This window comes from Oncorhynchus mykiss, chromosome 9 (genome assembly GCF_057628025.1).
Source record: "Oncorhynchus mykiss isolate SJ-2025 chromosome 9, ASM5762802v1, whole genome shotgun sequence".
NCBI classification, from domain to species: Eukaryota; Metazoa; Chordata; class Actinopteri; order Salmoniformes; family Salmonidae; genus Oncorhynchus; species Oncorhynchus mykiss.
Genome location: NC_143030.1, coordinates 17,100,167 through 17,117,284, shown reverse-complemented (window position 1 = coordinate 17,117,284; position 17,118 = coordinate 17,100,167). Strand labels below are relative to the sequence as shown.

Here is a 17,118-nt window from a genome sequence, read left to right as displayed (position 1 = left end):
AGGTTGACTGAACTCCACCCAAATGTGTTCCTTGTCCTCCCCCCTTTTCTGTTATGTTGCTCGAGCAGTCTTCAAACGAGGAAATGATCACGACACGGCTTAGTAGCATATAAAAATGTCAGAACATTTCCTTGTGTAGACATTCCCAGAATTTCTCCAGCTCTCTATCTTGAACAGTGAGTGCAATGTTCCGTCTAAGCTGCACACGTGAGTTGTTTCTAGTTTACTGCTTTGCCATCACAAGACAAAAATGATCCTCCCCTTGGGAAAAACAGGTTAATCATCACCGTCTTGACACTCAGTCACTTAACGACTAACTACAAAGGAGCACCAAGACTGCACCGAGCCAGTCAGTGTAGAGACCTTACCTTTGAACATCCCTTGACAATGGGAACGATGACTACTCTCCTCCTACTGGCCTGCCTGTCCATGGCCTTACCATACACCGTCTGTGGTGAGCCGGTAAATCCATTTAATCTCCTGAAAGATCGAGTGGACTGTATGGAAAAGCAGCTGGGCAAGATTGTAACCCCGGAGGAGGACCTCAGTGCAACAAACGCAAAACTGAAGTTGCAGGTAGCAAGAGTAGACACACTGAGGCAAGAGAATGAAGGTACATCTAATAAGGTAGCAGCTCTGGAGGCCAAGCTCAATGCTACAGAGGAAGACCTGGAGGCTCAGAAAGTTGAAGTGGGTAGACTGAGAGGCTTGGAAGAGAACCTGAACTCTAGAGCAGCAGCAGCTGGATGGACAAAGAGTGTTGGTGGCCAGGCTCAATGCCACGAAGACAGAGCTGGAAGCTGAAGTACAGGAGCTGAAGCGAGACAACAGAGGTAAGACATATTTTCAACCAGTCTTGCTCACTGGGTAGAGATGTAAATAATAACTGTGAACACTTGACCTCTTTTTCATCAATCCACCCCTCTCCGCTCCTCCTCCCACTACCACTATCCCCCCATCTTCTCTCCCCTCTTCCCCAACTTCTACCACTCTTCCTTCCATTCCTCCTCCTTCCAATACTGTAGCGGACAGTAATATTTATCATGTATGATATTATAAACACCAGAGGTGTGGACTCGAGCCTCAAGGCTCTGGACTCAACTTTGACGTGAGACTGATGACTTGAAATGATTTGGACAGGCTTGGTAACATTTTGTCACTCATTGGTTCCCACCTCGATGACACCGACAGTGATTTTCATTGTGGTACACCAGAAGTACACAATGGAATGCTGCGTTTGCCTTGCAGATCATTTACTTGTGATGCATTTGGAATTGGTTGTCAAATTGATTATAATAGAATTCAAATGTGTTGTAGACAAAATAATGAAAAGCGCTGTCTGGTAGCCACAATAAATAGACAACGATTCTGTGACCTTGGGTTTTCACACCCCAGATTTCAGAACTGTTTTGAAGTAAATTATTTTCATTAAGGTACTCACTTTAAAGGTACCTAAAGTACAGAGCATCAACATCCTGAGACATTTGTAAATCAGTTTTATTAGGGGAGTGCTCTGAAGTGTCAATCTGGGTTCAGCCATAAGGTTCTATCTAACACTTCTGAATTAGACAAGTTCAGTTTCTAAGAAGACTGTAGCTATTTTACCAAGATAGTAAGAACACATCATCAACTACATTAAGAAATGTATTGTGATAATCAGACAACTTATTGTCATAACTGAAAAACTGTGACAACATAATTTACTTTAAGATTTCTTACAGTGTTGTTTCTTGTTGTTGCTTGGGTGACATTATCACTGGCTTAACTAGCTAGACCAGGGAGATGGTAAAGACATGTTCTGATTGGTCCGTCTGTATTTGTTCAGGCTTGTGACTGGATTACAGATAGAAGCGTATAGTGCCAAGTCCAAATGGGTTTATGCAGATAAATTAGAAAGTCCTTTCATTTTTTTTCCCACATTAAATGTACTTTAAAAAAAAGATTGCTTCACAGACATTAAGAACCATCTAAAGATCTATTACATGATACATACCAAACATGGATACTATAGTACTATTCTATCACAATAGTCTCTGGGTACTGTAACAGAGATACATTTTGGCCCATCAGAGGTGGAGATGCTGACTAGTCTTCGGGCATTGTCCTTTGTGCTTTCAAGTGTTCCAAGATAACATTCCATGCAGCTCCAGGTGACAGAATACACATAAATTAGGGCCGAGCCTATAATACTACCCGCCCATACTCTCTCCCCTCTTATACAAAACCACACTTCTCCCCTCAACTCCTCATCCCACTACTTCTTTCCCCCATCTCTTCTCCGACATCCACCTCTCTCCTCCCACCACTTCTATCCCCCATCTCTTCTCCGACATCCACCTCTCTCCTCCCACCACTTCTATCCCCCATCTCTTCTCTGACATCCACCTCTCTCCTCCCACTACTTCTATCCCCCATCTCTTCTCCGACATCCACCTCTCTCCTCCCACCACTTCTATCCCCCATCTTTTCTCCGACATCCACCTCTCTCCTCCCACTACTTCTATCCCCCATCTCTTCTCCGACATCCACCTCTCTCCTCCCACCACTTCTATCCCCCATCTTCTCTCCCCTCTTCTCCAACATCCACCCCTACACTCCTCCTCCCACCACTACTATCTCCCCATCTTCTAAACATTTCAAATTCATACACTGTAAGATTACTAACAATAACTTGTCATTTCTGTATTAAAACATTATTTTTTTAATCCCTGCAGTAAATGTGGTGTTGAAAGGAGTAGCCGCTCAGTCATCTCTATATGAAATCGGTGTAGCTTCAAATGCCATTGATGGGACCAGAGAACCTGAATATAACAAACAATCCTGCAGCCACACTCAGGATGACACCAACCCCTGGTGGAGAGTGGACCTTCTGGGTGTGTACAGAGTGAAAGCTATCAATATCAGCACTATGCACTGCTGTGCTGAGAGACTTGATGGTGCTGAGATTCGCATCGGAAACTCACTGGAGAACAACGGCATCAACAACCCCAGGTCACATATTGACATCTGTAAATTTTTATGTCCCGTCTTGAAGATATTTGGATACATTGGTATTCATCCATGCTTCTGTAGCTATTCTGTGGCTATATATTTAACAGACTGATGGTATTCTCTGATACATTCTAGAGCATACTCATTCACCATCATTAACTACTTTTCTCTATACCTCTATCTCTTTCTCTTTCAGATGTGATGTCATCTCCCAAATACCAACAGGGGAGACCCACACCTTCCACACCTAATGAGATGAAGGGTCGCTATGTTGTTGTGGTCATCCCTGGCAGGAAGGAGTATCTCCATCTGTGTGAGGTGGAAGTACATGTGGACGGACTCAGCGGCTTGGAAGATAAACTGAACTCTCTAGAGCACCAACAGCTGGATGGACAGCGAGTGTGGGGGGCCAGGCTCGATGACACATGTAAATAATAACGGTGAACTCTTGACCTCTTTTTCAGACCCAAACACCTCTCTTCCCTCCACCCCTCCTTCCATTACTACTAGTCCCCCATCTTGTAAACATTTCAAATTCATACACTGTCAGATGATTAACAGTAACTTTTAATTTCTGTATTAAAACATTTTCTATGTCCCTGCAGGAAACGTGGCATTGAAAGGAGTGGCCAGCCAGTAATCAATGTATGAGGATGGCCAGGCTAACAATGCCATTGATGGCAACAGAGAATCAAACTATCACAAAATATCCTGCACACACACTGAACAGGAGACCAACCCCTGGTGGAGAGTGGACCTGCTGGATCTGTACAGAGTGACAGCTGTCACCATCACCAACAGAGGAGATGTTGTTCCTGAGAGACTTGATGGTGATACATAGACATCTGTGGAATTGTATGTCCCGTGTTGAAGAAATTTGGATACATTGGTCTTCATCCATGCTTCTGTAGATATTCTATGGCTAAACAGTATATTGAACAGACTGATGGTTTTCTCTATGGTAAACTGTAGAGCGGCCTCATTCACTCTCATTATATTTTTCTCTCCCCCTCACTCTCTCTCTCTCACTCTCAGATGTGTTGTCATCTCCCACATCCCAGCAGGAGAGACCAACACGTTCCAGTGTAATGAGATGGAGGGTCGCTATGTTGTTGTTGTGATCCCTGGACAGAACAAGATTCTCACTCTGTGTGAGGTGGAAGTTTACGGCCTTCCTGCAGGTAATCATCTGTAACTGTCGTCGCTCTTCAGATTTATTACCAAGATAAGTTCGCATAACTTTTAAATGGTTGATCCTCAATGTTCTGGAAGTATAAATACTGTATATATTACTCTGTCGACCGGGCCGTAGTTTTCAAAGGCGTTTTGTCAAACATTGGCTTTGCTTTCTACAATCAAACAGTGTGTGTGTGTGTGTAGTTGCTATGTGAAACTATTTCATTGTGTTTTCTGTCAACATGTCCTCCTCCTCTATTACAGGTATCATCAGGGTTTCTACCACGTAATTGCTGAACACATCGCATGTGACATCACAGGATCCATCTTGTTGTGAAATAAGTAGGACAAGTGTTGTTGCCAAAGTTAGAATGAACTCACTGTCACTCAATTGTTTTGTATTTTTTTTATAGCTTTTTCTACTATTTCTTCTATTTTTTTGTATAAGTGTGTCCTGTATTCATGACGTCCTCATTGGCCCGATACTTCCCCAACAAGTTACACCCACATCAAACTACACCCCCAAGCCAACTCAAGTTTGGTTCCTGTCATGGCCGCCAACATTTCTTGAGGTGCAAGCCAAAAAACATGGCCAAATCAGCTGTTGCAGTTCCCCTTCAACCTTTATCTAGTTGTTTTCTAGACGTCTCCTGGTTCTGTATGTTTATAGTGTTCTATGTGTGTTTTCTTTCTTTCCCACTTCTCAGCTGTAATGCTCTCTTTTTGAGTGTGGGTTCCTTATACTTTCTCTTGCTTTATCTTGGCCAGGTCGCAGTTGTAAATTAGAACTTGTTCTCAACTCGCATACCTGGTTAAATAAAGGGGGAAAAAAATGAACACACTTTTTACATGGCTATTGTACTATTTACAGTAGAATTTGTATTCCTATATGATAGTGTGACATCTACTGGCTTTTTCAGGTACTTCAGATTACTCAACCAGGCGTCTGTAATTATCAATAAACTAATCAAATGTATTTATAAAGCCCTTTTCACATCAGCCGATGTAAACAACACATCTGCCATGCTGATCCTCAACACTGCCATGCTGATCCTCAACACATGGTCCCCTCAGGGACGCGTGCTCCGTCCCCTCCTGTACTCCTTCACCCATGACTGCGTAGTGGAGCGAGTTCGAGAGCTTCAAGTTCCTTGATGACCATATCACTAACAAACTATCATGGTTCAAACACACCAAGACAGTCGAGAAGAGGGCACGACAACACCTATTTCCTCTCGGGAGACTGAAAAGATTTAGCATGGATCCCCAGATCCTCAAAAGTTCTACGGCAGCACTATCGAGAGCATCCTCATTGGTTGCATCACTGCATGGTGTGGCAACTGGTTGGCATCTGATTGACTCGGTACCAGTCCCCCCTGTATATAGCCTCGTTATTGTTATTTTGTGTTACTTTTTTTAGTATCGTTAATTTTGTAAATATTTTTTTAATTCCTATTTTTAACTACATTGTTGGGTAAGGGCTTGTAAGTAAGTATTTCACGGTAAGGTCTACACTTGTTTTATTCGGCACGTGACAAATAACATTTGATTTGATTTGTCCCACCAACCTCCAGCTCTACATCACAGCCCACTCTCTCTGCCCACAGCTCTCTGATGGACTGAAGAATGGCCTTCATCTGTTCTTCAGCAGAGATCTTCTCTCCTGCCCTTTTCTCTACTCCCTCCTTCATCTTCTCCTCACTGCAGAGTTGTAGAACTCTGGGGGCCCCTAGTGTTGTAGCTGCAGTCTGTATATGGGCCCGTGTGTGTCTGTTCAGAGCTGCTAAGGCCCCAGTGTAGGCAAACTCCAGCACCCCTGCCAGCCCCACACACCTACCTCAGGACCCAGACTGATGGATATCGCTGTGTCTGTCCATGTCAACATCTGCATAAAACCTAGCGGTCAAACAGGGAAATGGTTGCAACCATTTTCCACAGTTAATCTTTCCTATAAGGGATTTTTAGAAACACTTCAAATAAGGGCTGTGTTTCGTGTAGGACTACCCTGGCGTCACGTTTTGATAACCATGTAAATCTCTATAGAACAAGGTGACATTTATTGCCACTGTGGGGCTCTATATGCTACCTCTTGGTGATGTCATTCTGAAACACAATGTCAATTTTCACTACTGTGCAGAAGACACACAGCTGTACATTTTGATGAAACATGGTGAATCCCCAAAATTGCCTACCCTGGAAGACTGTTTTTCAGACATAAGGAAGTGGATTGCCGCAAATGTTTTACTTTTAAACTCAGACAAAACAGGTCTAGGTCACAAAAAACAAAGAGATCTGCTGTTTGATCTGACAATTCATCTCAATGGTGGTACAGTTGTCAAAAAAATAACTGTGAAGGACCTTGGCGTTACTCTGGACCCTGATCTCGCTTTCGACAAACATTTCAAAACTAAACAACACACTGGGGTGGCAGGGTAGCCTAGTGGTTAGAGCGTTGGACTAATAACCGGAAGGTTGCAAGTTCAAACCCCTGAGCTGACATGGTACAAATCTGTTGTTCTGCCCCTGAACAGACAGTTAACCCACTGTTCCTAGGCCGTCGTTGAAAAAAAGAATTTGTTCTTAACTGACTTGCCTAGTTAAATAAAATAAAAACTATTGTAAAATTAAAACTATTGTAGCAAACTTATCCCACATCTGTAAAGGCACACAAGTTGCAAAGAATGTCTCCATGCATGCATTAATTGCGTTCTTAAACTGTAAAAGGGGCCTGTTTGAGCTGATTCAATCCAAGGCCTCTCTCATGTCAAGACATCCCAAAGCCTTGGCACCTCTCCTGCATTCTGGAGCAAGAGAAAGGGAGAACATTCTTTAAGAGAAGGATCACACACGTATACACACACAGAGAGCGCAAACACACGCACTCAGGCACACACACACACGCTTAGGTTGACATTTACTGAGATGACTCATGAAGTGGAGGCAGCTCTGCAGAGTGGTCACTAACTGTCACAGCCACAAAGTCAGAATAGCTGATTTTAAACCTAACCTTAAATGTTATGGTAGCACTCCTAACTACGAAAGTTAGCTAAAATAAGATTTATTAACTAATTGTAAATAACATGTTTTATGAGCTGATAAAATAGCAGATGTGCATGTTGTTTTATTCACAATACTCGCCCTGTAGGCGGCTCTGATCTGGCAAGCTTCAATCCAGCTATGAAAAAGTCTGTCTTTCAGTCTGCATGAATCAGATGGTTGCCATGGAGACTAGCCTAAAGGAAGAGGAAGAGGGAGGGAGTAGGGTGCTAAGTAACTAACCTCCTTATGGGACTCTCACCCACCCCAGGCCCTTTTGTGTGTGTGTGTGTGTGTGCGTACGTACGTGCATGTGTGTGTGAGAGAGAGTGAGAGTGAGAGAGCTGCCACTCACATATTTAACACAGAATGCCATTCTGTCCTCACTGTTTCATAGTCGTGAGTGGTGCCCTCATTTTTCTTTCTATTCTCCTCCTCCTACTCCTCACCTTTGTGTCTTTCTCTCCCTCCCTCGCTCACTCCATCATCTCCTGCTCTCCTGAAGAAATGAGGAGAGAGATGTAGAGAAGCAGTCTTTCCATGTTGATGACTAACACTTCTGCACTTGGAACATAAGAGTGGTCATAAGCATTTGAATAAATACTTATTTAAATCAGATATACATTTGCAATTCAAATCGCCCAATAATCAACATCCATGTTCCAGTTTAACCCATAAAGTATATTTAAAAATATACGTAAATATAAAATTAATTTAAAAAATAAACATTGTCAAAATACAATATAGCTTTATTTGATTACTGTGGCCCCAATGAAGCATAAAGATTAACATACATTGTGATCATTTTTGGGGTTATAAATGTAAATTAACTAACACCCAGATCACTGGAGGCTGGTGGGGAGCTATAGAAAGGGCTCATTCTAATGGCTGGAATGGAATCAATGGAACGGAGTCAAACATGTGGTTTATTCCACTCCAGCCATTACCATGAGCGCGTCCTCCTATAGCTCCTTCCACCAGCCTCCTCTGACCCAGATACAGTGGATAACAGCAGTGGATTTCAGACATACTTTATAAGCCGGAGGTGAATACATCCTTCATACAGTAAACATAAAACTTGTAATAACCTGGTTTACAAGCAGGAGTAGGTGGTCCCCTCATAACCAAACACTTACAGTGCAATACAGGTTTACGGGTACTGGATTATCTGTCTTTCCTAGTTACAGTCTAGTTTATGAACTTCCTCCTGTGAATGACATAGCACCCTATTCCCTACATGTAGCAAATAGGGTGCCGTTTCAGACGTAGCCATTGCACAGAGTAGGCTGTCTGTGCAATCCTGCTTCCATTAAATTAGGCCAAATTGTAATTTAGATCTATGGGTCCCTGGATTCACAGGCTAAATACCTCAGAGACAAGAGGGTGAGAGAGTGGGGGGGGGGGGGGGGCACTCACTCATGTGCCAAGGACAGAGCATGGATTGAGTTACCAGACAGACAGACAGACAGACAGACAGACAGACAGACAGACAGAGACAGACAGACAGACAGACAGACAGACAGACAGACAGACAGACAGACAGACAGACAGACAGACAGACAGACAGACAGACAGACAGACAGACAGACAGACAGAGCAGGAACAGTAGATTGCATAGGTCGGTAATTTACATGTATTTCTATTGAGCCTACAAAACACGTGTAACCCTAAAACCCTTTGCCACCCACATATCACACCATCTTCAGCATAAGCAGCAAGCCAAGGGGTCTATTTTTGCAAATGAGTGGGAGAGAGAGAGAGAGAGAGAGAGACAGAGACAGAAAGAGATATGAAGAGCACAAGCTGCCTGTTCAGAAATATTGTTGTGGAAAAGGGCGATGATGCTGCTATGGCTTATGGTCTGATGCTGCTATGATTTATGGTCTGATGCTGCTATGGCTTATGGTCTGATGCTGCTATGGCTTATGGTCTGATGCTGCTATGATTTATGGTCTGATGCTGCTATGGCTTATGGTCTGATGCTGCTATGGCTTATGGTCTGATGCTGCTATGACTTATGGTCTGATGCTGCTATGACTTATGGTCTGATGCTGCTATGACTTATGGTCTGATGCTGCTATGGCTTATGGTCTGATGCTGCTATGATTTATGGTCTGATGCTGCTATGACTTATGGTCTGATTCTGCTATGACTTATGGTCTGATGCTGCTATGACTTATGGTCTGATGCTGCTATGACTTATGGTCTGATGCTGCTATGACTTATGGTCTGATGCTGCTATGACTTATGGTCTGATGCTGCTATGACTTATGGTCTGATGCTGCTATGATTTATGGTCTGATGCTGCTATGACTTATGGTCTGATGCTGCTATGGCTTATGGTCTGATGCTGCTATGACTTATGGTCTGATGCTGCTATGGCTTATGGTCTGATGCAGACTTATGGTCTGATGCTGCTATGACTTATGGTCTGATGCTGCTATGACTTATGGTCTGATGCTGCTATGACTTATGGTCTGATGCTGCTATGGCTTATGGTCTGATGCTGCTATGACTTATGGTCTGATGCTGCTATGGCTTATGGTCTGATGCTGCTATGACTTATGGTCTGATGCTGCTATGACTTATGGTCTGATGCTGCTATGACTTATGGTCTGATGCTGCTATGACTTATGGTCTGATGCTGCTATGGCTTATGGTCTGATGCTGCTATGACTTATGGTCTGATGCTGCTATGGCTTATGGTCTGATGCTGCTATGACTTATGGTCTGATGCTGCTATGGCTTATGGTCTGATGCTGCTATGACTTATGGTCTGATGCTGCTAGGACTTATGGTCTGATGCTGCTATGACTTATGGTCTGATGCTGCTATGGCTTATGGTCTGATGCTGCTATGACTTATGGTCTGATGCTGCTATGACTTATGGTCTGATGCTGCTATGGCTTTTGGTCTGATGCTGCTATGGCTTATGGTCTGATTCTGCTATGACTTATGGTCTGATGCTGCTATGGCTTATGGTCTGATGCTGCTATGACTTATGGTCTGATGCTGCTATGACTTATGGTCTGATGCTGCTATGACTTATGGTCTGATGCTGCTATGGCTTATGGTCTGATGCTGCTATGACTTATGGTCTGATGCTGCTATGGCTTATGGTCTGATGCTGCTATGACTTATGGTCTGATGCTGCTATGGCTTATGGTCTGATGCTGCTATGGCTTATGGTCTGATGCTGCTATGACTTATGGTCTGATGCTGCTATGGCTTATGGTCTGATGCTGCTATGACTTATGGTCTGATGCTGCTATGACTTATGGTCTGATGCTGCTATGACTTATGGTCTGATGCTGCTATGACTTATGGTCTGATGCTGCTATGACTTATGGTCTGATGCTGCTATGGCTTATGGTCTGATGCTGCTATGACTTATGGTCTGATGCTGCTATGGCTTATGGTCTGATGCTGCTATGACTTATGGTCTGATGCTGCTATGGCTTATGGTCTGATGCTGCTATGACTTATGGTCTGATGCTGCTATGACTTATGGTCTGATGCTGCTATGGCTTATGGTCTGATGCTGCTATGACTTATGGTCTGATGCTGCTATGACTTATGGTCTGATGCTGCTATGGCTTATGGTCTGATGCTGCTATGACTTATGGTCTGATGCTGCTATGACTTATGGTCTGATGCTGCTATGACTTATGGTCTGATGCTGCTATGGCTTATGGTCTGATGCTGCTATGACTTATGGTCTGATGCTGCTATGGCTTATGGTCTGATGCTGCTATGACTTATGGTCTGATGCTGCTATGGCTTATGGTCTGATGCTGCTATGGCTTATGGTCTGATGCTGCTATGACTTATGGTCTGATGCTGCTATGGCTTATGGTCTGATGCTGCTATGACTTATGGTCTGATGCTGCTATGACTTATGGTCTGATGCTGCTATGACTTATGGTCTGATGCTGCTATGACTTATGGTCTGATGCTGCTATGACTTATGGTCTAATGCTGCTATGACTTATGGTCTGATGCTGCTATGACTTATGGTCTGATGCTGCTATGACTTATGGTCTGATGCTGCTATGACTTATGGTCTGATGCTGCTATGACTTATGGTCTGATGCTGCTATGACTTATGGTCTGATGCTGCTATGGCTTATGGTCTGATGCTGCTATGACTTATGGTCTGATGCTGCTATGGCTTATGGTCTGATGCTGCTATGACTTATGGTCTGATGCTGCTATGGCTTATGGTCTGATGCTGCTATGACTTATGGTCTGATGCTGCTATGACTTATGGTCTGATGCTGCTATGACTTATGGTCTGATGCTGCTATGACTTATGGTCTGATGCTGCTATGACTTATGGTCTGATGCTGCTATGACTTATGGTCTAATATGATTTGTTTACAGTATACACACATGAATTAACAACATGATGTGGTGACGCGAGGTGATTAAAGCATAATTATGTTACTCCATGAAAAATATTACAATGAATGAAATAAAACAGAGAAGTGAGGTCAAGTACTGGCCCGAGGCATCAGGAAAGATATGATGACGATGACTAAGGAGAGAGAGAGAGGGATGGAGAGGAGGAGAACGACAGGCAGGGAGAGAGACGAGGGCCACAGGAACCAGAGCCATTTTGGGCCAGTTCTGGGCCCTTCGACTGGAGGCCCCTGACCGTCTCCTCTGATACTGGGCCGACAGATCACTAACGGTCTGACCTGTGATACACTTTCCTGAGAGAGAGAGAGAGAGAGAGAGAGAAAGACAGAGAGAGAGAGAGAGAGAAAGAGAGAGAGAGAGAGAGAGAGAGAGACTTTCAATATATGGCAGTTTCATTATGTGTTTGCGATGAGGTATAACTGTGGTTGTGTATTAGGTTTGTGATGTGGTTCTGTGTGGTTGAGGTACCTCTAGTAAGGTTCTGTTGTGAGCGCGGTGGGGACTGAGTCTGAGGTTCCAGCGGTGACTCCTGTGACTCCTCCCCCCATCGTCCTCACTCTCCGTGGTGTCCTGCCGTGCTATTCGTGGTCGCTTCCGTCTCCGCGAACTGATTCGCTGGAGAGAACCTGGCTCCTGTAGTCTGGACCAATCGAAACAGCAACAAAATGAAAAGACAATAGGTACTGTTTATGAGTGACCGATTGTTGAGTAAGCAGTGTGTTTGTGTGTGTGTGTGTGTGGGTGTGTGTCGAACCTGCAATCTGTGTCCTCGATGTCAGCGTCTGCATCGCTGTCGCCCTGAGGATCGGACAGGGCACACTCTTCCTGCACAGTATGAGTCACATGAATTAGACACACGTATACGTGTGCAGTACAATCACTCATTGGTTTCAGCCACCTACATTTTTGAGAAAGGTAATAATTCAGTATGTTTGTGTGCATCATCATTCAACATTATATGCATTACGTTCCATAAACCATACTGAGTTGAAACCGTACTGATGTTTTGTAACATCAATATTTGTGTCATTGAACGAACACGCAAGCACACGCACACACACACACACACACACACACACACACACACACACACACACACACACACACACACACACACACACACACACACTACCTCTGTGCCATATCCCTCTGAGTATCTGGTTATCACTACCCTGTTTTTCCCACAGTGTTCACATTTCAGTGTGTCCTGAGAGAAAGAGAAAGAGAGAGAGAGTCATGAGCTGTGTACAGCATGATACGTATGTAGGTGAAATGCATAGGGAGAGATACATATGCATTTCAGCGAGGCACAACAAACTAACGCCGGGACTCAATCCGATTGCGCATCGTCGACAATGCTGATTTTAAAGGCAATGTTTGCAGTAAACGGTGCAGAAGTCGGCTCAACTGACTATTACACTTAAATGTCAAGCTCACTATAGTGTACGGTTTTCGTTAACAACGAATTCAACAGGAGAAGTTCCGCCCCCATTCATTTTCAACGAGGGCACACGCAGAGAAATGTGTGGGGGATTGTGGGAAGGTGAGCGGCGAGAGCCCTGCTAGCGGATTGGTAGAAAAGTTGAGCTCTGCTCCACTGTATGCAAATTTGATGCGAAGCGTTGGAGTGAAGCATTGTAATGAAGAGCCAGAACCCACTGTAATAGTGCCGTTTGGGATTGAATCCGGCTTAAATATCGTCCAGGGTGATTGATGCTTCTGTATCTTCCCTTGGATGTAGAAAAGAATATTATAGAACACCACTTCTCACCGGTGTCTGTGTGTGTGCTTCAGAGTATAGTGTGCAGGGTCCAGTCTCACACAAACACACTACGCCAACTTCTCCACAACTTGCCCCCATCTGCAGAGAGAGAAACAGTAAGTGAGAGATACAGAGAGAGAGAAACAGTAAGAGAGAGATACAGAGAGAGAGAAACAGTAAGAGAGAGAGAAACAGCATGAGAGAGAGATGGTGTGTGTGACAGAGCAAGAAACAGATAGATAAGCATGATAAATGAGGAACGAAGAGAGAAACAGAGGAGGCAGATATAAATATATATATAGAGAGAGAGCGACAGAGAGAGAGAGAGGGGGAATGAGAGAGAGAATGAGAGAGAGAGCGAATGAAAGAGAGAGAGAGAGCGAATAAGAGAAAGATAGAATGAGAGAGAGAGTAAAAGATAGAATGAGAGAAAGATAGAATGAGAGAAAGAGTGAAAGAGCAAAAGAGAAAATGAGAGAAAGAGAGAATGAGTGAGAGAGAGAGAGAGAGAGAGAGAGAGAGAGAGAGAGAGAGAGCAGAAAGTAGTAATGATTTATCTGGAGCCATCAGTCCATCACTAATTGGACAGCAGCAGAGGTTAGAAAGTATTCTTCATGTTGTGTAGAGTACAAACCTAACAGTGGGGCCCTAATTACCAATGTCTCACATACACAGACACACACTGAGACACATGCGTACACAAACCCACACACGGGATGGTAAATGTCCTATCTCTTGCCCTCATGCACTCTCATGAGTAGGGTTGAGTCGGTGTGGGTTATACTGCTCAAACAGACAAAGACACACACACACATGAAGTTACCTCACAGTCATTGTCGGAGGTCTCTCCAGATGAAAACAGGCCATGAGAGTCAGATTCCCTCCGATGCTGCAGCATCCCTGACCTGACCCACTCTCTGTTACATAGACCTGTAGACAGGGGACACAGGGGTCAGGCTCGGGTTCAGTATGCAAACCTTGTGGAAACTTTCAGATAGAAACGGCATGAAAAGAGCAGATGTGATTCCTTGTTCTATACGTCAGAGAGGCATGTTTGTTCTACATAACACATGTCTATCTGAACATTGGCCAACATTGTGTCCTGCTTAATGCAGCCTAGGCTCAGGGTTATTCAGCATATCTACATATACACATCAAATAGGATGGCGGCATAGTTTAAAAGACAGGATGAAAATATATATTAAATATTAACAATAGTACATTTTATTTGTAGGGAGTTTTTCATTTACGGACAGTAATCACAACGCTCTTTACATTAGGGAAACCTATTAATATTATAGTAGTATCCAATGACTATACTTTTTCACCTCTGGCTGCACCTGCAAATTGTTGGGTATGTGGTAGGCATACTTTATTTTTCAAACGAAATAAGCCTCATCATGGACAAACATTTTTACAGTAAGTAGGTCTATTACAGTATGATCACAATGGAGGTGTTATAATTCAGCAATAAGGCCTGAGGAGGTGTTGTATATGGCCATTATACCACAACCCCCTGAGGTGCCTTATTGACATCATAAACTGATTACCAATGTCATTAGAACAGTAGAAATATTATTTTTGTCATACCCGTGGTATATGGTCTGCTATACCGCGCTTTTAGTGAATCAGCATTCAGGGCCAACCGGTTTATAATGTATAATATATATTATGTTTAACGTTATAAATAATACCCAATAGGGAATTCACTCTACAGTATTACAGCAACACAGCCTTCTACAGTTTGGATAAACACAGTCGGAGGAACGGAGCAGTGGGTGGAAAGTTCCATTGGAAAATGCTCTTGACAGTTTTTGTATATCCGAGGTGATACATTTCACCACAAGCTCGCATGCTGCTGCTAGTTGAGAGGGATTGAAATGTTTATCGTCATCAGAGGGGTATTTCACCTCTCACACGAGCATCTCTAAACAGCTGGTCTGTTATTACGTAATGCGGGAGGGAGCTTTTCGTAGCGCGACAACTTTTTTGCCATAAGCATGACCCGACGGTTTTTTCACCATGCACTTCCATAATATGCTGTAGTAGTCTAAACAATCATACATACAATCAACATTGTGACTTCGCTGTGAATAAATTCAATTCAAGGGGCTTTATTGGCATGAGAAACCTATGTTTACATTGCCAAAGCAAGTGAAATTGATAATAAACACGCTGTCTTGAAACCCCGTAACTTAAATGCAACCAATGCCATTTCAAGTTGTGATGCTGCAGAAAAACGTAGGCCACACATAAGCATACTTTTCACCTATTCTAAATTATGTAATATAGCTATGGGGAATGGGGAATATTTCGACTGAGTTCCCCTATTACAGATATGCGCATATCAACTTGGGTTGCTTTCATAACTCCATACCTTAACTTGAATGCATCATTCCATCCCCCAAAAATGTTTCATGCGAAAAATATTGCAACTTTATATTTCAAATGACTGGAATATAAACGACGAATCTCTCTCGCGGGGTGTAAAACCGGAGGCTAGTGCTGCTTCCAAAATATTTGACATTGTAATCCGCTATGATGTCAGTGTGAAGCAAACGATAGCTCGGGCATCGGGAGTGCGCTGACCATAGATAAAACTCCAAAACAAGGCACGGGAGCGTGCAAAAAGGTGGGCGGAGATAGAAGATAGACACATAGTATAACCACTCCTATATGGGAAGAAGAACGACGCGAGGCAGAATCCTACCAATCATTGATTTCAACACGGAGAGGGGTGGGGTTTATATGAAATTTAAATGAAATTTGGTGTGCGGCTTTTGTGCAAAACCTTTCCCAAAAAGTTTATAAATATATACAGTTTAAATTCAAATGTTAGCTTAAATTAACAAACTTGAATAAACAAAGGAAGTGAGCACTGTTCGGATTTTCTTTTTCTTTCAAAATGTTATAAAGTAGGGCCTATAAAATAACTCAATTTGATAGGAAACAGTTCGACATTTAGTGGGGGGGGTCCTCAAAATGGCATTACATTAACCAGGTTTCCATCCAACCTTTTAATGCGAGGAAAGTGCATGTCAAATAAAAAAATATCAGGACAGATTTTTATTTAACCTTCATTTCTTATTTACAATGACATCCTACCAGGGAAGAGTGGGTTAACTGCCTTGTTCAGGGGCAGAACAACAGATTTTTACCTTGTCAGCTTGGGGATTCTATTCAGTAACCTTCAGGTTACTGGCCCAACACTCTAACCAATAGGCTACCTGCCACACCCAATGAAAACAGCAGATTTGTCAGTAAACTTTCCAAATGTTTGATAAAACTAAATACCACAGAAAATCCTTTTGTGTCTGTAAAATGAATTATGGGAAATGCTTTTAATGCAAAAATATTGACATAATAACCATCATAGATTTTGAAGTAAACTTGGTGTCATGTTGTGTGGTCTTCCCACTACGACTCGGGGAAAGCATGCAGTTTATTAGGATACGGATGAAATAAGTTATGATGAACTTCACAGGGCGGTGAAAGCTTGATGCTCCTTTCAATACATGTTGAGGGTATTATTCTGGTGACATGATGATCAATGCTTGACTGCCGTTTGACCCGAAACATTTTGGCTATCTCGCACACAGCAAATTGGACAGTGCCGATTTTTCAGTGTAACATTTCTAGTTTAAGATTCAGTCATTAAATTCACTCTGCACAATGTGAAATGAACACTCAGTGGTGTAAAATAACCCCCAGTGTTTGTGTTAATACCCAGA

General features: G+C 43.0%; 2 protein-coding genes across 3 annotated transcripts in view; one reads left to right on the top strand and one right to left on the bottom strand.

Moving 5' to 3' along the window:
• Positions 1–293: 293 nt before the first annotated feature.
• The window catches only part of LOC110532929 (fucolectin-like), a 235,673-nt gene continuing 218,848 nt past the window's right edge, over positions 294–17,118 (top strand). Inside the window, exons 1-4 of the mRNA XM_090183652.1 lie at positions 294–833; positions 2,715–2,991; positions 3,188–3,418; positions 3,597–4,172. Of these exons, the coding sequence (XP_090039778.1) occupies positions 3,938–4,172 (235 nt within the window). The 5' untranslated portion in view covers positions 294–833; positions 2,715–2,991; positions 3,188–3,418; positions 3,597–3,937. The remainder of the gene's footprint in view (positions 834–2,714; positions 2,992–3,187; positions 3,419–3,596; positions 4,173–17,118) is intronic.
• Positions 7,931–16,001, bottom strand: si:ch211-63p21.1 (uncharacterized). 2 transcript variants are annotated; one of them, XM_021614777.3, is made up of 7 exons: positions 15,765–16,001; positions 14,211–14,317; positions 13,397–13,486; positions 12,758–12,832; positions 12,380–12,450; positions 12,094–12,265; positions 7,931–11,918 (listed from the first exon to the last, which is right to left on the bottom strand). In XM_021614777.3, the coding sequence occupies exons 2-7, from the start codon at positions 14,283–14,285 to the stop codon at positions 11,697–11,699; spliced, it is 705 nt and encodes a 234-aa protein (XP_021470452.1). In that variant the 5' UTR covers positions 14,286–14,317; positions 15,765–16,001; the 3' UTR covers positions 7,931–11,696. The 2 variants fall into 2 exon arrangements, with proteins under 2 accessions (XP_021470452.1, XP_090039773.1); XM_090183647.1 differs by lacking the exons at positions 14,211–14,317; positions 15,765–16,001 and having other exon boundaries at positions 12,380–12,523; positions 13,397–13,446.